General features: G+C 52.8%; 7 protein-coding genes and 1 non-coding gene across 8 annotated transcripts; 5 read left to right on the top strand and 3 right to left on the bottom strand.

Annotated features, from left to right (window-relative positions):
• Positions 1 to 239: 239 nt before the first annotated feature.
• HMPREF1120_01722 (DNA-directed RNA polymerase) lies at positions 240 to 1,661 on the top strand (the record flags this gene model as incomplete). The annotated part of the gene is made up of 1 exon (XM_009155746.1): positions 240 to 1,661. The coding sequence occupies one exon, from the start codon at positions 240 to 242 to the stop codon at positions 1,659 to 1,661; it is 1,422 nt and encodes a 473-aa protein (XP_009153994.1).
• Positions 1,662 to 2,193: 532 nt separating this feature from the next.
• HMPREF1120_01723 (uncharacterized protein) lies at positions 2,194 to 3,087 on the top strand (the record flags this gene model as incomplete). The annotated part of the gene is made up of 1 exon (XM_009155747.1): positions 2,194 to 3,087. The coding sequence occupies one exon, from the start codon at positions 2,194 to 2,196 to the stop codon at positions 3,085 to 3,087; it is 894 nt and encodes a 297-aa protein (XP_009153995.1).
• Positions 3,088 to 3,206: 119 nt separating this feature from the next.
• HMPREF1120_01724 (uncharacterized protein) lies at positions 3,207 to 10,536 on the bottom strand. Its single transcript, XM_009155748.1, has 3 exons — positions 10,460 to 10,536; positions 9,530 to 10,388; positions 3,207 to 9,224 (listed from the first exon to the last, which is right to left on the bottom strand). The coding sequence occupies exon 3, from the start codon at positions 6,028 to 6,030 to the stop codon at positions 4,327 to 4,329; it is 1,704 nt and encodes a 567-aa protein (XP_009153996.1). The 5' UTR covers positions 6,031 to 9,224; positions 9,530 to 10,388; positions 10,460 to 10,536; the 3' UTR covers positions 3,207 to 4,326.
• HMPREF1120_01725 (lipase/esterase) lies at positions 7,978 to 9,453 on the top strand (the record flags this gene model as incomplete). Its single annotated transcript, XM_009155749.1, has 1 exon — positions 7,978 to 9,453. One exon carries the CDS (start codon positions 7,978 to 7,980, stop codon positions 9,451 to 9,453), a length of 1,476 nt encoding a protein of 491 aa, XP_009153997.1.
• HMPREF1120_09272 lies at positions 10,028 to 10,143 on the bottom strand. The gene has a single exon (XR_634391.1). It is a non-coding gene; the product is annotated as a 5S ribosomal RNA (ribosomal RNA).
• A 331-nt stretch (positions 10,537 to 10,867) lies between the features above and the next one.
• Positions 10,868 to 11,482, top strand: HMPREF1120_01726 (uncharacterized protein; the record flags this gene model as incomplete). Its single annotated transcript, XM_009155750.1, has 1 exon — positions 10,868 to 11,482. The coding sequence occupies one exon, from the start codon at positions 10,868 to 10,870 to the stop codon at positions 11,480 to 11,482; it is 615 nt and encodes a 204-aa protein (XP_009153998.1).
• Positions 11,483 to 12,452: 970 nt separating this feature from the next.
• HMPREF1120_01727 (uncharacterized protein) lies at positions 12,453 to 16,413 on the top strand (the record flags this gene model as incomplete). The annotated part of the gene is made up of 9 exons (XM_009155751.1): positions 12,453 to 12,528; positions 12,592 to 14,457; positions 14,515 to 14,676; positions 14,745 to 14,915; positions 14,987 to 15,241; positions 15,343 to 15,476; positions 15,593 to 15,742; positions 15,822 to 16,179; positions 16,289 to 16,413. The coding sequence occupies 9 exons, from the start codon at positions 12,453 to 12,455 to the stop codon at positions 16,411 to 16,413; spliced, it is 3,297 nt and encodes a 1,098-aa protein (XP_009153999.1).
• A 412-nt stretch (positions 16,414 to 16,825) lies between these two features.
• On the bottom strand, positions 16,826 to 20,437 carry HMPREF1120_01728 (uncharacterized protein). The gene is made up of 2 exons (XM_009155752.1): positions 19,292 to 20,437; positions 16,826 to 19,213 (listed from the first exon to the last, which is right to left on the bottom strand). The coding sequence occupies exons 1-2, from the start codon at positions 19,465 to 19,467 to the stop codon at positions 17,287 to 17,289; spliced, it is 2,103 nt and encodes a 700-aa protein (XP_009154000.1). The 5' UTR covers positions 19,468 to 20,437; the 3' UTR covers positions 16,826 to 17,286.
• Between the last annotated feature and the right edge of the window lie 50 nt (positions 20,438 to 20,487).

A 20,487-nucleotide genomic window follows, 5' to 3' on the forward strand; every position in this document is an offset into this window, starting at 1 on the left:
GGCCCAACGATGAAGACCGAATTGTATTGTCCCATGCTTGAACAAAAGCACACCACACTCAATGAGTGTTTGAAGCGCGTTTCATGGACCATGTGAAGCTAACTTTTCCCGGCATGCTTCCAATGTTCTCCTCCGGCCAATCTGGAATTTTGGAAGCGCGTCCTATCTGACAACCTCTTCCTCTCTATAATCGAAACTGATCAGAGCATTTCAAACATTGACGGCACCAAATTCCGAAAATGCCCTCGTTTAAAGATGTCGGCCGGTCCGATGCCTCTCCTAACTTCTCAACGAACCCGGTGCTCGAAAGAGCGCAATCACAATGGCTGTTCACGCCCGAAGAGCTCCTCCTCGCTCCCAGTATCGTCGAAGGAATGCCGGTCGCGCAAGAGCTGGCAAACCGTCAGAAGGGCGTCAACTTCATCACGCAAGTGGGAATCATGCTTAAACTGCCCCAATTGACCTTGTCGACAGCGGCCGTCTACCTGCACAGGTTCTTCATGCGCCATGCGATGGTCCAGAACAATAAGCCTGGCCTCCACCACTATTCTGTTGCCGCTACGGCGCTATTCTTGGCTACCAAGGTGGAGGAGAACTACCGAAAGATGAAGGAGCTGGTGGTTGCGTGTTGTCGCGTTGCTCAGAAACAGCCAAACCTGGTGGTGGACGAACAGAGCAAAGAGTACTGGAAATGGCGAGACACGATTCTACACAATGAAGATCTGTTATTGGAGGCGCTGTGTTTCGATCTACAACTTGAACAGCCGTATCGGATACTGTACGACTTCCTCCGCTTCTACGGCGTGCAGGAGAACAAAGCACTGCGTAACGCATCTTGGGCTTTTCTCAACGACTCCCTTGTCACGACCATGTGTCTCCAATTCGCTCCCAGGACGATTGCAGGCTGCGCCCTTTACCTGGGGGTCAAGCTCGCAGGCGTTAGTCTGCCAGATGATGGGAGGGAAAGGCCGTGGTGGGAGCAACTGGGTCTTGACATCCTTGACATTCAAAGGGGCTGTAATCTAATGGCCGAGGTGTATGAAAATCCAGCATTGCCACGCCAAGGTCACAAGGATGCCTACACCAAAGAAGACGACCTTGTCATGTTCGATCAGACTCGGATGGGCACCACGCCTCAACCTGATCGCTCACCTGCCGACAGTGCGCGAAGTGGCAGCCAAGGGGTCAAGCGGGACAGAGACGCCGTTGACGAGCGGGAATCGAGCGAATGGGGTTCGGGTGCACCGGTACAACGATCACCAAAGAGGTCACGTCGAGAATCTCAAGATAATGAGCCCGGTCAATCTGAACGCAGTTCCCAACAGCAGGCGCCTGCAGATGACCGAAGCCAGAAACACGATATCACTACCGCCGACGATGTGCAGAAGCGAATCGATGATATTGTCAACAATTCTTCGCAAGCTCCGCGGCAATCACACAACAACGGACAGCAAGAGCGGATTCCTGTGTCGCGCCAACCAGAACAGCAGAGCGATAGAGTCGGTGAACAAAATAATGGCCGCAAATCCCCTGGCACGACCGCTCGCGTGCGATCTGTTGCAGCAGACGGTCGACCTGCCGAGGTTGCAACGCAAGACGCTGGCAATGACTTGGACGATGCCGAGAAGGTCGATTACGGTAGCGAAGAGGGCGAATTGTGAACCGGATCCGACCTTGGCCAATTGTCAGGGTGTCAATCATATCAATACACCATCCAACTACCAGTGGTAGGGGCCAATCTGGGCGTCCGTTTCTGCGCCGGATGCGTATGAACTTGAACGGGCTTGCTTACACATCGCGGCTGATTAATATTCCCGCTTGATACGCGGCACAATGATTAGTACCGAGTCGCATTACAGTCGAATTGACATTTTGCGGAGATTCGTTGATCGCCGGCCATCGGAAATCGCGGGGTTAAAGCGGCGGGGCCTCGGCTAATGGACAATTAAAAGCATGACGTCGACTTCAAGTTGCCGCCCTGAGATTGCGATTTCTAATATACGCCGCATTGCGTGCTTCGACTGCGACTCAGCCATTGCATATATTTATCCCAATGGCCGCAAAGGCTTGAACTTGATCGCAAGGCAATTCAAACTGAGCTTATACTATCTGAGGCCACCGGAACACTACCCTACATAGTCTGGAACCAAAACAGCATCAATCAATCAATCAATCAATCGACCTCGCGCCACCATGTCGACGACCACCACCCAGACCACCTCCGCAACAACAACCCTTTCCGGAACGGCGCAAGCCCAAGACGATCCATCCTACGTCCCCCGCGGCCCAGTCAAGGCTTCACTCAACTTCTTCAAAGACCCCGCCGACGGATCCAAGCCATATAACTACATCAACAAACAACCCGAAGGCCAACCGCAGCGCAACTTCGGCTACGATGCCATCGAGGTAGAATTGTCCGATATCAGAGATCACGAAGACAACTACAATCTCGACAAAGATGCCTTTGAGGCCATCAAGAACGTCGGCCCCTCACAAGAAACAGAGTTTGTCGACGACGAACACATCAGAAAAGTCTACTATCCCGAAGTCGAGCGCCTGTTGCTCGACCATGTCCCCGGTGCGCACAAAGTGACTATTTTCGACCATACGATCCGCCGCTCCGATCCTAATGCCCACCGTGCCCCTGTGACTCGAGTCCATGTCGACCAGACGGCCCGCTCGACCGAGTGGCGGGTCCGGAAACATGATCCCGACGAGGCGGACGAGTTGCTCAAGGGACGATTCAGGATCATTAATGTCTGGCGACCGATCAATGGTGTTGTGCAGGCTCATCCGCTTGCGTTTGCATCCGCCGGCACGGTCAGTGATTCCCAAGATCTTGTCCCTGTCGAGCAGCGGTATCCGGATTGGTCGGGTGAGATTGCGGGCGTCAGATATAATCAGAACCAGAGGTGGTATTATTGGTCTGGAATGGATAATGATGAGAGATTGTTGCTCAAGTGCTATGATAGTAGCAACGATGGTGTTGCGCAGCGAGTTCCGCATTCGGCGTTTGTGGATCCGAGAACACCGCATGGTGCGAAGGGGCGGGAGAGCATTGAGGTTCGAGCTTTGGTTTATGGATAGGACAGGACGGGATGGGACGGGATGGGTTAGAATAAGAGTTGCCTTCCTCTGTAATCGACCAACTGGCGGGGAAAGGAAAGGGTCTGGTGTACTAATAGGTGAAAGAAGGAGGAGGAGGAGAGTACCTAGTTAGTCCCTCTAGACGGGGTTCGCATTTCGTAGCGAAGATGCAAATGCAAATGAATAATGACCTGATCAATGTTGATTACCTAGGTACTAAATTGACGAACATGACGGAATCAAGTATTGTGTGCCAGTGTGTTTCTTTATCTTGCAACGTACAGCGCTACATGTTAGCTAGGCTACCTTTTGTCTGCTGTACCTCGGTCCTCAGTTTATAGTAGTAGTGGTTACTCGCTGCCAGCGACATGAAAACCAGTTCATGTCATGTTCTGTCCTGCTTCATTCTTCATGTTGTGCAAATAGTGGGATAGCAGATTTGTAGATTCCGAGTCGCTCAGGGTTGGTGTTGGTGTTGGTGTTGGTGTTGCAGACTACATTGTACAATCAGTACGACAGTATGACAGTAGTACTGTGATTGACGACTAGGTACCCTATCTACTCTTGGGTACCTTATAGGTGGGTACCTTATTCACCACAAGTCGAGTCGTGCCACACCCCCCTTTTCTTCTTTTGGAGCTTTTTTGCGACCTCCTGGATTGGCTGAGAATGAAATAAAGTACATGTTGTACCGTAGATAGACAGATACCTACATAGGCAGGTTGGTAGTTGAGATGTGCAGACAGAAAGTACCAGTATCGCGGTCTAGGACCGTCGTTGTACAATTTACATCACTGTCGCACGTTTTGTCCCATGGTCGGCTTTGCTGGTGTGGTGATCGTGTTCGACCACGAACAGCCGAGGTCGACTCGTCGAATCGCTTGGGAAGGCAAACTTTGGACTTGGGATTCTTTCTTTGCTCTGGTCCGAGTGAAAGGTGACGCTCCGCTGCGCGACACTGTTGTGGTGAGAGTCTTGGTGAAATCTTCAGTTTTGGGGTTTGTTCCCAAGTCAATCGATCGATCGACTGGTCGACTGATTGCACGAGAGGAGAGCAGGAGGGGAGAATATGTCGGTCGATACAGTACAATAGAAAGCCGAATTCGTATTCGAATCGTTCCGCAATGGTACACAGCCCAACGGACTCCGAGTTCTCGAGCATCTCGTGGCCCGACATTGTAGTTAGTCACAAATCCACACCCATTTAGTCGTCCATTCAGTGAGTGGTCCTTTCATTCATCAAGGTGTGGTATACAATTGACGATGGGCCGCGCAGAGTTGGTTCAAATCTGCCACGGCCTCCGGGTCGATATCAGCAGCAGCGACCACGACGCCGACGCCGACGCCGAGACCGTCATCATTATCGTCAGTTTCTGTCGTCGGGGTCAAATGCAACTGCAAGACCGGGGGCGACTGCAGAAGGAGACCCCTGATCTCGGCGTTGGCAATGGAGACGATTTTGCGCGGCCATTCGAGATGGACGTTTAGTTCCGTTTGACCCAAATGCTTAAAAATGGAATGGGCCCATTCGACCACTCCAAAGAGGACTCTGGCGCGGGCACGGGCTTGGTCGGGAGCCGGACGATGGCGACCCCACTCGTGGGTGGCGAGCGGGACCATGAGCAGCTGGATAGCCACAAAATAGGCCAACAGCAGCTGTGCCACGAGATTGTCTGGGTCGAGAAATGACTTGAAACTGTCGTGACCCAGGCCCGCCCAGACGGTGTAAACGGCCATGAAGTGTAGATAGCCCGTGGCTGGGCTGGTTTGAAGACCGACGATGACGTCGACGAGGGCGGCGTGGAAGTTGACTTCTGCCTCCCGGTCGGTAGTAGTAGTTGTAGTCGCAAATGAGGACAAGTTCAAGTTCAGGGCATCACTGATGTGTTGCAGGGCTTGGTGCCCTTCTCGAAGATGCTGGGGGTCGACGGCCGGCAGCCGGTGCAGCCGGGGCGACATGAAGCGGAAATGCGATTCCGGATCAAGCTTGAAAGCGGTGGGTGCCTGGTCCTGCAGGATCTTGGAGGTGGTGAGTGCGCACCCGCGCACCATGGTGATGAAATCGGCCAGCCCGTCGCCCATGTACGACGCTTGGAAGGTCAGCGCGTAGCAGGACGCCAGCATCGCGTCAGACTCGCCGTATCGCAATGTTCCCTGCTGGTGGCTCAATGCCCGGTTGAGGCCTGCCAGCGCCTGGCCCCGGTGAACCAGCGACTCGCGCCGGTAGTCGACTCCCGTCAGCCGGCCCAGGTGCGATGCCCCAAGCGACAGGATCGCGTGCATCAGGTACCCGTGCTGCTCGGCAAACTGGGGGATCTCGTGTACCCATACTGAGTCGTTGTCGACCGGCAGATGTGGGAATGCCATTGTCAAAAAATGGTGGAAAAACCGCATGTCCAACATGGAAAAGGAGGTTGAGGTTTCGCCTTCGATACCGCCGGGATCACCAGCAAAAGATGGCCCGGTCGTCGGATTGCGCCGCAGTACCGGCAGTGGTTGGGCTGTGGTCATGGTCGACTTATTGTGGTTGTTGCGCGATGTCGTGTCCGTGGGATATATGCATGTCAACCCCTTTAACGCACAACTGCTGCATGTCGGCTTCTGCTCGCCGCACTTGATCTTCCGGTTCTTGCAGCTGTAACACCCTCCCCGCGATTTCTTGTGCGACCGCCGCGTCAAGTTTGGCGCAAGAGTCCGCGTCTTGTGTTGTGCTTGCGACTGCTGTGTTGCTGGTTGCTGCTGTGGCGGTCCTGGTCGCTGGCTGATCCCGCTCTCCCTGCCACTGCCATTGCCAGTCCCAAGAGACGACGAGGATGCCAGTACTCCAGAAACGTGATCACACGACCCCAGTGACGCCGTGTCTGGCGACTCGTTGTCTGCGATCTGATTCTGTTGGTCCCAATTCATAGTAGTAAGTGGTATGTATGAGTTATCGCCCGTCATCGGGTACAATCTTATATCCGCCGTTGCGAATGATATTCACCAGAAGATGGAGGGATAGGCCCAAGGCCGGTCATTCTTGCAACATGATATTGAACGGGGCAGTTGGAATGGCTCACGGTCGGTTGAGATATCGTTATATACTCGCGGTGGCCTTGAGACCAGGTAGAGCCAACGGTCAGGCTCAGTATGGTGGTTGATGTAACATGCATGCATACACGCTGTCAAAAGTACTGGCTTGTGGATGACAGTAACCCACACGCGAGCAGACCCGGGGGTCGGGAATGTTCGGCCAAGGCACAAGGCGGAAACAGGGCGTTCTCCGCAGGAATAGTAGCACAAACTTTCGTGTTTTTCCCTTCCTCGCTGGAATGTATTGATTTATGGCCGCGGTGCTCTTTGCAGCAGTAGTAGCAGCAATACAGCCAGACCCAGTACCGCGGGATTAGGAGGAGTCTGGGGACAGGGGAAATTGGCGGCTTGGAGCGAGAGGTGGCGGACACTGGACCCCTTCTGGTGCATTAACCGAATGGTCTCGTCCACTGAGAAAACGGTTCAGCCTAGTTGTACTGTAGAGTCAGAGCCTCCGGGCCCCCAAGAAACACGAGAAATTGATAACATCCATCGTGATGCATTCTCATGCACATAGGTAAGCGCATCGGTGGATCGTGATCCAGTAGTAAGAGATAAGTTCCGAGGGTCTTCCTGCGTTAGGTCAAGCCGTGCGCCCTTTTTCTGAACTCTGAATGACAACAACTGACGTGAAGGCACCACAGGCACTATCTATGTGCGATTTTCGGATGTCCCGAAGAGGTTGGTGGTGGAGTACAAGTAGGTGATCCTCGCAAAAGATGATTCTATGGTGGTCTTGGTAGAGTCAACAAGGTACACAGCATCCTTCTTTGCGCCAGACTTCACATCATCATTGGGTGCTGGAGTGTGATTGATAAATATATTGGTCGAATATAATTACAATTGCTGTCGCAACGGTTGGCTTGACGGCAGCCAAAAATAGCGGACGACAAGCGAGTGTAGTTGGGAGCCTTTGAGCCTTGTGGGAGCGTCGTCTTGAGGATCTTCTGGCACCCCCTGACGTTTCTGCACCCAGGCAGACACGCAACGAAACGAGAAGCTGTATCCATAAGCCGTGGCTGTGGCTTTGGCCTTTCTTTCTCCACGAGAATTTCCAGGGACAGTTGGAGACCCTCTTTACCCCTGATGGTGATACCGCGGGGGACGAGCCCTGGAGAGCCCTGGATGAGCCTTCCGTTTGCCTCCCAAAAATGCATCTTCCCGTTGATAGTCCGAGCTGGTAGTGGTCATGAGGCCAAGGTTAAATCGCTCTTCCAGTCTCTTTCTCTGTTGCTCTTCTCTTCGACACCGTTTCTCTCCGCACCCACGGACTTGATCGAGTTACAGTCTGTTATGTTGTCGAAGCGCTCCAGTTGTCTGATCCGAGGTAGTTGAGCAGAAGATCGCAAGATTCCAGTTCATGTTGCAATTCAGAATGGAACAGCGTTCTGGAATAACCGGAGGACAAAGTCTAGCTGTGATGCGCCATGCCTTTAAGTTTGGGTGTCACTCCCCGGTTTTGGACTACCGGCCACTGGAATATGAACTTTGTCAGTAGATTGATTTCCTTCTCTGAAGCATATGAGTATATGCATCTATTATTGAGATGCATTGTGTTGTAGAAGTTTTCAAGTTGCACGGGCTCGCCTTCTCTGGCTCAGTGCATCGATGACGTTGGCATGTGAAGCTACCACCGTGCCAGGGTACAATTGATTGTATAGCCACCAGCCTCGGTATCAGCGACTGAGACCGACGATGAGCCTGTTACAAACGCCTCACAATCATACAACTTCCATCCTGCTGTTGTTCTCTGTCTTCATCTCGTTCGTTGTGCTAGACTATCGCGGTGGCGTCTTGTTGTCGTTGTCTGTTTAGATGATGGAGACCTCTCTGCGGACACTGCTGAGACTCCTGTTCCCCCGGCTGCCACTTATCATCAAGACCGCCCTTCTCAACGCGCTATCCCTTTCCAAGAGTTCGTCCAAACAGGATGTGAAGACTGAAGTCGCTGTAGTTCTCCTGCGAGATATTACCAGCGCAAGACGCACTATAGGTTTTATGCAACGCTACTCATCGAGAGGTCCTCCCATTAAGGGCCCGACGGTCGTGGCAAAAGTAACAGTCCCTCCACCTCAGGACGACGGTGGGGTCAGAGATGTACTGTGCAGTGCTATCAAAGAGTTGGGATATGGCAACGAGGAATATGCTGTTCCTGACATTGCAGCTGTGGAAGCCGAGTGGACTGGCTACAGAAAAAATGTTCCTCCCAACACGCCCAGACCCGATTTGCCAGAGCCGGAACAGTACAAACTCCTGATGAAGGACGTCTCCTCGCCCGTCACGATACTATACTTCCATGGCGGCGCATATTACCTAATGGACCCCGCGAGCGTTCGCGACACGACGACACGTCTGGCGAAGCTGACGGGAGGGCGGTGCTACTCAGTCAGATATCGGCTCGCACCGCAGCACCCTTTCCCGGCACAACTTCTCGACGCCTTGGTGGCTTACCTATCTCTCCTACATCCACCCTCAGGGTCACTTCACGAGCCTGTACCGGCGGAAAACATTGTCTTTTCCGGGGAGTCAGCAGGAGGCAATCTGGCCATTGCCTTGATGCAACTCCTTCTAGCCCTGCAGAGAATGGGTACCAGCACCATTAGATTCCACGGCACTGATGTTCCGGTTCAGCTGCCTGCTGGCGTTGCCGTCAACTCCCCCTGGGTGGACATCACCCGTTCACTGCCCTCCAATATCGCCAACGCCCACTACGACTACCTCGAGCCTCTCGGTCACACGGGACTCTCGAACACCGAACCATTGCCAGATGAGTTTTGGCCTACATCGCCTCCTCGCGCCGACATCTTCTGTAATGCCTCGAGCATGTTACATCCTCTGGTTTCGCCCATGCAAGCCCATCCAGGTTTGTGGAAAGGGATGCCACCTATCTGGATGTGTGTGGGGAACGAGACTCTTGAAGACGAAGTTGAGGTGCTTGCGCGCAGGATGGCCCAGGGAGGCGGAATGGTCAACTTCGTGGGCTACGAGGGAATGCCGCATTGCTTTGCCATGATCTTTCCAACCTCGCCCATGGGCAAGGATTGTTTCGAGAGATGGGCCCAGTTCTGCTTGGAAGTGGTCAGCGGCTCGTCTCCAAGCTCCAGCAGCACCGCTCTCTGGGCCAAGGCCAAAACGAACCCGATACAGTTTGAAGAAATAGACATACAGAGCCTTAATACGCTTACCGATCAGGAAGTGGAAAAGATCACCACCAATATGCAGAAGCATTTCTTGCAGCGAGAGAATGAGCTGGTGAAGAAATGGACAGAACAGCAGGCCACAGCCAAGTTATGATGCGCCGTCTCACTCGCTATCGAGCAGAACGTTCCTCCAACGCGGTTTTACGACGATAGCTGGGGCCAGTACATACCGCAATACTGCTGGGCCGATACCCCACATCCTGCCTGCAGTCTCAACTGTTGCCGAACCTCCTTTTCAAAGACTTGTACGGCTCGATCTGGGCACCAGCGGGATAAACCTATGGACGAAGATATGGTCTCCGTCACCACAGCGCGAGATATGTTTCCACCGCCGCCGATTTGACCCTGACAGATTTTGCCTGCAAGTTACCTTTACGGCAACGATCAGTTCAATCCCAATGACTCCTCTGGCGGTCTCGCCGGGGCTTGTCTGGTCTTCGACGAACCCAATGCCAAGCTTGGGAGGTGAGGTGTCATGGAACGTCGTCGCGTGTCCGGACAGGCATGTATCAAGCTTGAGACACTGCAAGTGTTGTTTAACAATCTCAACAACGGAATTCTTTTTCACAACTACCGTACAACTTCGTATCCAGTTGGAGAAAGCCGACAAGCCGGCGAGGCACTGGCAATGGCAGTGGAAGAAGGACCAGAAAACGCAAAAAGCAAAAAACAATCGACAGTCAGGATTCCCAAATCGTCACCGACTTTAGTACTAACTGACCGGCATTGAGCTTAAGTACCGCTGAGCGAACGGGAAGCGCTGTATTCTCAATCCTATGGTCGATTGCGGAATAGGATTGTGGATGTTTAACTCTTGTGTCGGTGTGAAATTTTTTGGTTGCGGGAGATCCACCGGAAGTGGAGCGGAGGGATAGCGGGAAAGGGGTGTTGGGGGAGGGAGCGGACCCAATAATGAGAGATGATGACTTTACTTTCAGACCTTCTCTGCACTGCAGTGGCAGCAGTGAACTAAGAGGAGATACATGTTACCATGTAAAACGGGGTGATGGTAAGCCCTCGAGGCTCAGTCTAGCAGTCTCCTCAGCCTTGCGTGCCTACAAAGCCACTGGGGCGGTGTTCATATACGATGATGAACCTACCGTATATAACAAAAATCATACCCTTTCACGTTCTTGATGAGGCCGCTTTCGGAGAAGGTTCATCTGCCTGTTCACGCTGTCGCTGTTCGGTACTGCAGCAGGAGTTGACATGGCAATACCACACGGGAGTAGTCAAAGGACAGCCTCGTCGGAAAATCATAATTCCGGGTGTTCTCTCAGCTCGTGCCAGCCACTTTTTCTTGAGTGATCCATCCACCACCGTTGCGCCCTCCATCCATTCTACGTCCTTGGACTTTGATTGACATTGTCACATGGCGAATAGATCAATCTCCTCGTCGAGAGACTAGTCGCTATAATGTCAGGCACATTCTTACAAGGGCGGCCATCGAGGAGTCTACCCCAGGCTGCAGCAGTCTTCCGATTGAAATCCGTCGATCCTCTTCCGCGATGGACACCAAGGTCGACCTTGATGAGATGTATCCCTCGCTGAAGCTTCCATGGTCTTCGCAGCCTCGAGAAGCTGAGATCAAATACCGCAACGCCGGCCTCGTTAGAACCCAAGGCACCCTGTTCCTCCTGCCGCCTGCGGACGACACCCTCCGCGAGACATACAATGCGCCTCCACGGCCCAAAACTCGCATGTCCTCCGGCGCCGTGGCTCTCTGCAAACACTTTGAACGCGGTGGAGCATCATCTGAACATGGTCGTCCACATCCCTTCTGGACCAAGCCCGTTGGCAGTAATGAGAATAAGACAGAAATAGCACGGGGGATTCTAGAGCAAATGTTGTCGGAAGCCGTCTGGAAGAATGTCATGCTCCTGCATCATGGCGTAGCCGTATACGAAATCAGGAACAGTCGAGGTTATGGTATGAGATGGACCCTAGATATCGAGGAATACCGTGGAAATTGCACCGACGAAGAAGGTGCTGATGGTTCTACCAATTCCAATTCCATCAAAGACGACCATGAGAAGAATTGGATCATCTCCAAGACTACCTTCCGAGGCTTCCTGGAACCCATTGCCGGGTTGGATCACGAGTTGCCGCATAATGATGCATGACAGTCATATCTTCAAGATCGTGTAGGCGTCATACAAGGGCCTGATGCGAAAAGAAACAGATTCTGGACTCCCGGTCTTCTGGTCCCTCTCCGAGGCACCTCTATGGCGGTGGTCTACCTAGGCTTCGACCATACGACTCGGATCGCAAACGGCGCTTCGTAGGAGTCAATGAAGACCCCGTGGGACCAATGTACTTATGAATGTTTATATGACGCTACTGGATACCTATGGATCGTTGTCGAGCGTCAATCGACAGGATTTGTATCACTGACAGCTGCAGGGTCATAATGCCTGATATATACATACTTGTGCAAGGGGCACAGCCTGACATGCGCAAACCAAGAGCTGGGTTGGGGACACCGCTGTGCAAACCATGCCACCTTATCCACACTGTTTTGTGGTTGATCCCTGAACAGCCCCGTCTGGTCCTCCACATGCCTGCCTCTTCCTCCCCGCAAATCACACGTTTAACAGCTCCACCCCCACCTTGGGGGAGGGTCAGAGGACACGAAAGATGGGCATCGCGGTGACAGCGCGTCGAAGGCTGGGCGCAGATGTAACCATGCACAGTTGATCATCTCTAGTTGTGCGCGTCTGCCAGTCCTCATTATTTCAGCCATTTCGACGTTTCAGGTGGACTTTATCCTCGGCATTATCACCAATTTATCCCTCACTCCCGCTTCCATTCAGGAGGCAGACATCCAGTCCGGCGGCTCGTTGCCCGTGCATGAATTGGCTGCTTGACTGATCTGCCACGTCCTCAATCCGCGGTCCTTTCCCTTCAATTTTCGGTCTCCTTCCAGTTACTCGCGCATGTTCTAGATCGCAAGTTTCCCACGTTTGAGAACATGCAGTAGATTGTGGGTTAGGTCGGAGTTTATTCTTGACATGCAGCACATTTCCGCCTTTTGCAGTCTGAAAATCAAGTCCCTGTCGGTCCATTGGCGGTAAGACACGCCACCCGCCCATGATGGCACACAGCGGGTTTACAACAACCCTGTCGGCAAAGTTATCAGCCAGGAGTGGCATGAGTCTTCTGGATCAAAGTAGGCCTTCCAAGTGAACCGCTTCTGGGTATCTGAGCATCCAGGGTCCTAACATCGGTGCAGTTCCCAGACTGAGTGTAATTTCTGGTTGCACACAGCAAGTTAGAAAACGTGTGCATTCGTATTCTCGCGGCAGGATTCCGCAGGCGGGAAGACACACAAGCCTTATTCAACTCCCTCCAAGAGCAGTCACGGTCTGGTCGCGACTCAAGGCTGATCTAACTGCTGGCCCGGTCCCTTACTCAGAACTCACTATTGGTGTACCGGCAGAGACTCATGCTGGAGAGCGTCGCGTGGCAGTGGCGCCGCAAAACATCCCCTTGCTCCTTAAGAAGGGCTTCCGTCGCGTGCTCGTTGAGCGTGGTGCTGGCGCCGAAGCTCAATATGGAGACGAAGTGTACGAACACATGGGCGCCACCGTCGTGGATCGCCAGACCGTGTGGTCCGAAAGCAACATTTTGCTCAAAGTCCGTCCTCCTAACATCGAGACTGAAGTTTCCCGAATTCCAGAAGGCGCTGCCACGATCTCGTTTCTTCAGCCTGCTCAGAACAAGAGCCTGGTTGAGGCTCTGGCCTCACGTCGCGTGACTGCATTCGCCATGGACATGATTCCCAGAATATCTCGAGCCCAAGCTTTTGATGCTCTCAGCTCCATGGCGAATATTGCAGGTTATAAGGCTGTGCTCGAAGCTTCGAATCACTTTGGTCGTTTTCTGACGGGCCAAGTCACTGCTGCGGGCAAGATCCCTCCCGCCAAAGTCCTTGTGATCGGGGCAGGTGTGGCAGGTTTGAGCGCCATCACGACGGCTCGTCGTCTGGGCGCGATTGTACGTGGGTTTGACACCCGGTCCGCAGCGCGAGAACAGGTCCAATCTCTTGGGGCCGACTTCCTCGAGGTCAATATCCAAGAGGAAGGCGGTGGAGCTGGTGGGTACAGCAAAGAAATGTCCAAGGAATTCATCGAGGCCGAGATGAAACTGTTCATGGAACAGTGCAAAGATGTGGATATCGTCATCACAACCGCCCAGATCCCAGGCAAGCCTTCGCCCAAACTCATCACCGAAAAGATGGTTAGCGCCATGAAACCGGGTTCTGTCATCGTCGACCTTGCAGCAGAGGGCGGCGGGAACTGCGAAGTCACGCAACCGGGTAAACTGACTGTCCACAACCATGTTACCGTTATAGGATATACAGACTTTGCCTCTCGCCTTCCGACCCAGTCTACGAGCCTCTATTCGAACAATATCACCAAGTTCCTCTTGTACTTGGCTCCCAAGGACAACCATTTCGGGGTCGACCTTGAAGACGAGGTTGTCCGTGGCTCTATAGTCACTCACAACGGTCAGATCCTCCCTACAGCTCCAAGACCAGCGCCTCCGCCAGCACCGGCCCAGCCACAGCCGTTGCTCGAAGCCAAGCCTGTCGAACTTACTCCCTGGGAGAAGCAAACGAGAAACGTGGCGGCGGTGACGGGAGGAATGACTGCCGCTCTTGCACTTGGAAAACTGACCAGCCCGCTCTTCATGGGTAGCATGTTCACTGCCGGTCTAGCTGGGTTGATCGGTTACCGATCGGTCTGGGGCGTGATTCCGGCGCTCCATTCGCCTCTGATGAGTGTCACCAACGCCATTTCCGGCATCGTTGGTGTAGGTGGATTTTTCATTATGGGCGGAGGGTATCTCCCCGAGACAGTGCCACAGGTGTTAGGGGCCCTTTCTGTGCTCCTTGCTTTTGTGAACATCTCGGGTGGGTTCGTCATCACCAAACGAATGCTGGACATGTTCAAACGGCCCACCGATCCTCCGGAATATCCCTGGCTGTATGCAATCCCTGGTGTCTTATTTGGTGGCGGTTTTATCGCAGCTGCGAGTACTGGCATGGCCGGGTTGGTGCAAGCCGGGTACCTGGTTAGCAGTCTTCTCTGCATAGGTGAGGTCTGACCACACAAACCAGTACGAATGGTGATACTGATTTCTCCTGCACCAGGGTCTATTTCCGGTCTAGCATCCCAGGCTACCGCAAGGACCGGCAACTTTATGGGGATACTAGGCGTGTTTGCAGGGATCATAGCCTCTTTGGGAGCAGTCGGCTTCTCACCAGAAGTGCTGACTCAATTTGGAGCCATTGCAACAGTTGGAGGGATTATTGGTACGTCAAGCCACAACTTGAAGTATTGACCATCTTTATTTGGATTTTATCTCACTCTTGTATAACAGGTGCTCTTATCGGGCGACGGATCACGCCCACTGAGCTGCCCCAGACAGTTGCCGCCTTGCATTCGGTGGTGGGCCTTGCCGCAGTGTTTACCAGCATAGGAAGCGTGCTCGCTCATGTCTCCGACATTTCCACCCTTCACATGGTCACAGCATATCTTGGTGTTCTCATTGGTATGTTTTTACAGTTTTGTCTGTCTAGTTGTGAGCGACCCCAGCAAATGCTAATTATTGTTGCTGTGCAGGCGGAATCACATTTACTGGTTCCATCGTCGCCTTTCTCAAACTCGCAGGCCGTATGTCCTCGCGTCCAACCGTCATCCCTGGCCGACATCTTGTCAATGCGTCCCTGGTCGCCGCGAATGCCGGCACCATGGGAGCTTTCTTGACCATGGCACCTGGAGCACCTGCTGTGGCGGCCGTTTGTCTCTCGGCCAACACTGCATTGAGCTTTACTCAGGGATATACCACCACAGCTGCCATTGGAGGGGCTGATATGCGTACGTGATATCAACTTTGTTTTGTGTTAGCAACCCGAGACTGGGGTGACATCTACGTCCATCCATGGCTTTGCAGCATACTGACTATTTGTCACTTGTAGCCGTCGTCATCACCGTGCTCAACGCATATTCCGGGTTCGCATTGGTCGCCGAGGGATTCATGCTGGACAATCCACTCCTCTTAACTGTAGGATCGCTGATTGGCGTCAGCGGTTCTATCCTGTCATATATCATGGTAAGTTGCAGTAGCCTATTGAACAGGATTCGATCCAACATTGGCTTGTCTTTTGCCGCAAAATCTTCAGATCCGATCCGCCTAACTAAATCAATGCTTACCATATTGTCACACAGTGTGTCGCCATGAACCGATCCCTCACAAACGTTCTTTTCGGCGGAATCGCCCCCATCGCCCAGACCAACCAAGAAGTCAAGGGACAAGTGGTCAAGACGACCGTCGAAGATACCGTGGACGCACTGGCCAGTGCCGAGAATGTGATTGTTGTAAGTGTTGCTGCTGACAGTGATCGTTGTCCGAGCTCTGCGTGGGATCCGCTTCGCTAACACGTTGTCAATTTTCAAGGTCGTCGGCTACGGCATGGCAGTCGCCAAAGCGCAATACGCCATCGCGGAAATCACTTCCTTGCTCCGCAGCAAGGGCGTCAACGTCCGGTTCGCCATCCACCCCGTCGCAGGCCGGATGCCAGGCCAATGTAACGTTTTGCTCGCTGAAGCATCTGTCCCCTACGATATTGTTTTGGAAATGGACGAGATCAACGACGATTTCCCGGACACGGACGTGACGCTGGTCATTGGCGCAAATGATACGGTGAATCCACTGGCTCTTGAACCGGGGTCGCCGATTGCGGGTATGCCGGTGTTGCATGCTTGGAAGAGCAAGAATGTTATTGTTATGAAGAGGGGGATGAGTAGTGGTTATGGTGAGTACGAGTCACGAAGTGACGAGTTACGCAGTAATTCGTTCTGAGTTAAAGAAGGAACTGCGGAAGGAAAGTCGTTAGAACATCGCTGACCCATACTGTCGTTTAGCCGACGTCCCCAATCCAATGTTTTACATGCCCGGCACGAGAATGCTGTTCGGCGACGCCAAACAGACTTGTGATGCGATCAAGGCTGCGTTGGAGACGAGGTATAAAGCCCAGTTTCATGTCTAGGCAGAAAACCAGAATGGAAGTCTAGACAATGAAGAGAAAGAATCAGGGAAAGATTGGGTGATGGGAGGAGAGAAAGACAGCGCAAAGTAGGACAGAGCAGAGCACGAAGAAAACCACCTCAGCTGAGAAATGGCAAAATGAACAGAACAGACTGAACAGAACACCGTGCCGTGCCGTGCCGTGCCGTGCTGTGCTGCATGTGCTGTCCACTGTTTCCCTCCAAATGATTTCAAGTCTCGCTGAGATGGAACGGAACCTGGGCGTGTGTGTGACTGAAATTGAGTGAGCGAGCGAGGAACTTGACGGCGAAAGGATTGGGTTCCCAAGATACCTAGGTAGGTACAAAATGACAGTGCCCTGTGCTGTCGGCTGCCTCGCCTAAGGTACTTACTGGACAAAAAAACAATGCCAACGACATCAACAATAATGGGTATTTCGCTATGAATGCTATGACTTGAATCAATCATCCGCTGGTTTTTGTTCTGCACGAGTATCGTCGCAACACTCCAGCAAAAGAAATTATCACCGTATTTCGCTTGCCTGCCTGAAGAAACCTGAACCTGAACCTGAACCTGTTATCTTGTTTCGTCTCAGCTGGCTCCCCAAACTGAATCCATTACGTCCATTTCTAAAACCATTTCATTCCAATCCATTTCAAGACACGGACTCGGACTCGGTTCCTGGTCCATTCAAACACATCCATCGTCGAAAAGCCGTCTTGGACTCTTTGATACCAGATCCATTTCGAAACCATTTCATTTCAAGACACTTGGTTCCTGGTTCCATTTGCTTCGAACAACTCCGAGTCGTCAAAAAGCCCGTCTTTGGTACCAGACACCAGAAAGATCAACAGAAACAAAAAACAGATCAACGTCAAGTCGTAACCCTCTTAATCCACAATCCCGTAGGCTGCTCATAAAAATCCTCCTTATCCCTCCGTTTCTGGACCCGATGCAACCGTAGAGCCGTCTCATGTTCCTCATTAGTAATATCCTGCAACTCCAAACCCAAATTGACAATCATCTTGTCGACCTCCTTTCGCTTTCTGGCATCATACACAATCGCATTCTTTTTGAGCGATTCGCGCAACTCGGAAATGATCTTGTTCATGTTCCTCTTGCGCCGCGACAGATCTTCCAGTCGGGCTTGAAGCGATGATGCTTTATCGGCGGCCTCGAGCTCCATGGGCGTCGGAGGGAGCGATTTGTCTGCCGATGATAAATGGGTCATGAGACTGACGGCACGTGGCTTGCTATCTGTCTTAACACTGTTGCCGTCGCCGACTGCCTTTCGGGTCAAAATGTTGGAACTGGATTTTCGACCGGACGCGACGAAAAAGGGGGATAGACTACGGTTGTTGTAATTGTTGTCATTATCATAATGGTTACGATCACCATCGTAATATCCTGGACGACTGCCGGTGTTGGCTGCGCTATTGTTTGCTGCAACTCGTTTGCGGAGGATAATCGGCTCAGGAACAGGAACTCCGACTGACGAATCGGTATCAAATCTGTCGGGACTGCTGGTAAATTGTGCCCGTGGGATCGGGGGGCTCGAGGGTATATCGAGGACAGAACTGCTGTACTCGCCATTACTGCTCGTTGTGTAAGTGGCCCAACTGGAAGTGGTGTCGGCTTCACGTTGGAAAGTATGTGGTGGTGCTTGCTGGCGTTGTGACTGCGGCTGCGGCTGGTCTCTCACCACGGTCTCGAGCGATTCGGCACTTGAAGTCCGTTCCGGAGCGGCGTAACCGAGCGGAGCTGGAGCCGGAACCGGACCTGAACCCAAGGTAGGACTATCTGCTCCCTCCACAAGAACGGTACTAGGGGCAGGACTGGGAATCGTGTCGCGAACGGGTGGAGCTGAGGAAGATGGACTCTGGAATGGACTATCCAGCGGTCGCGGACTCTGTGTCGACGCTGACGCCGCACGCGGTGTGTTGCGAACTTTGAGCGGCACGACTGGTCTGATGCTTTCTTCTGATGGAGTCGGTTTGATGGATGGGAGTCTGGAAGCGGCCACGGAAACAGCGTCGATCGGCGACATTGGAGTCGGCTGTGACTGGTCTGGTGTCTTTCTTCCCGGCGCCTCTACTTCTCGTGCTACACCCTCAGGTTCAGCCTTTCGTCTGCGCTCTGGCAAAGCCAAAGGACGAGTCCGAGCCGAGGGAGTGTTCTTGACCGGTTCGACAATGGCGTGTCTGCCACTTGCGCCTTTCCATGGAGGTCGTTGCTGCCCGGGGTTGTCCAATGGGTCAGGTTCTGCTACTGAAGTAGCAGTCTCTCGAGTAGTTCTCTTCACAGCTTCCCGATCCTTGAGCCCTGCGAGGATCTGTCGGGTTCTTTCTTTGAGTTGAGGATATTGATGCTCGACAGGTGGCAGTGCGCCTGGTCGGACTGATGGAGGCTTCCCGGCCTGACTGGGCTCACCTGAGTATTCGTCCCATCGTGTCTCTCCATCTGTCTTCTGAAGTGTCCATTTCTTGGGTACTTCCTCTGGCGACTTGAGAGGTAGTCTGCGGGGAATCTGGCTTCGTGCCGGCTTTTCGTGTTGTGACGAAGAGGGAAAAGATGAATCTATGGGAGAGACCAAAGATGCGTCCGAGCCATTGTGGGCATGGAATGATCCTGGTGTGCTGATGGGTGAGACATTGGGTTGTTGGCCAGAGCCAGACCCGGAGCCGGACCGCGCGTGGAGGGATACTGAGGAGGGTTGATGTGTGTAGAAGGTGGTGTTTGTAGAGGAGAGAGGCTCATGCGCATATTCATAGTCTTCGTCCGTCATGGGAGGTACAGCGCGACTGTAGGAAAGCACTCATGTCAGTGTGATATCCCAGGGTGAACCAGACAGAACAGACAACAAGACAAGGTGCACATACAATGGCAACTCGGGCAGATTGGTCGCAACACTACTGCGACGACTGTACAAAGACTCAACCTCTGGGATTGTCTCTAAATACCGCTCGTCCATTGTTTGCTCTGGGTAGGCATGGTACCCCAGCACGGGCTCCATGCTGGTGTTGGTGTTGTTTGTGTTATTGTTTCTCCTCCACATATTTCGAGTGTCCTGGTAGACAGACCGCAGTTTGTTTAGGAATGCTGGCTACTGACAGCGGGAGGTACAGGTTTGCGACAAGCACCCAACAGCGACTTCATCCCGAATGAACAAGAGGCAGTATCACTATCACTCTTCGTTGCGGCACTGACAGGTATATTGTGAAAGTGCTGTGGTGGTGACAATCGCGGTGTGAGTGAGGAACAGTTGTTTGGCTTGTCTGCACTGTATTTTGATCGGCAATGGTCTTAGAAGCACCTGAATCTGCATCCGAATTCAAGTCCAGATCTGGATATCAGTCGCGATAGCTCATAGACAGCATATCCAGGGGGCGTGTGATTTGTCTTGTTTCGTTGTCCATGCGACTCAGAAAGGGAATTGCTGGTGGTGCCGATTGGACGTGGCGCAGTGGGCAGCGCGAAGGTGAAACAAGGCATCTATATTCAGGATCAAGGACCATGGAACCCGACAGATCCAACTCGGACTCGTGTCGATCGTGGGAGAGTACCTGGGCGTTGCCATGATGGGCGGCCACCGTCGACACCAGCATCGTGTGCGACGGGGATCTCTCCAGCCTCATCGATAGTCGGATTGTTCATTGTCGTGGCTGCAGCCTGGAAATTGGCTGCGAAGTCTCCCTGACAGGGTCTGCGCAACGAAGTACGATCTTCCCTCGACCACGTTGTCTTGCATACCAGGTATACTGTACCTTGTGAAGACTGTACATGGTCTCAGACATTGACACGTCGACTTTTTGTCTATCTTTACCCCAGCTTTTGAACTCGCTGACAGCTGGCGAGCACGGTCCAGGCGGACACTGACCATCTAGTAGTACGACATACCAACTTGTAACGTCTGGCCAGCCCTATCCTCATCCTCCACTCGTACAGTAGATGTCCTGTTTCATCTCGCTTCCAGGCATTTTACTTCGGGTTATTCGCTCGTCCTCGACCCAAACTGCCAACTGCGGCCTATGCCAATACTGCTTTTGGTAGCCATAGGTAAGCACTCCAATGAGCC

This window comes from Exophiala dermatitidis (assembly GCF_000230625.1).
Source record: "Exophiala dermatitidis NIH/UT8656 unplaced genomic scaffold supercont1.2, whole genome shotgun sequence".
Lineage (NCBI taxonomy): Eukaryota > Fungi > Ascomycota > Eurotiomycetes > Chaetothyriales > Herpotrichiellaceae > Exophiala > Exophiala dermatitidis.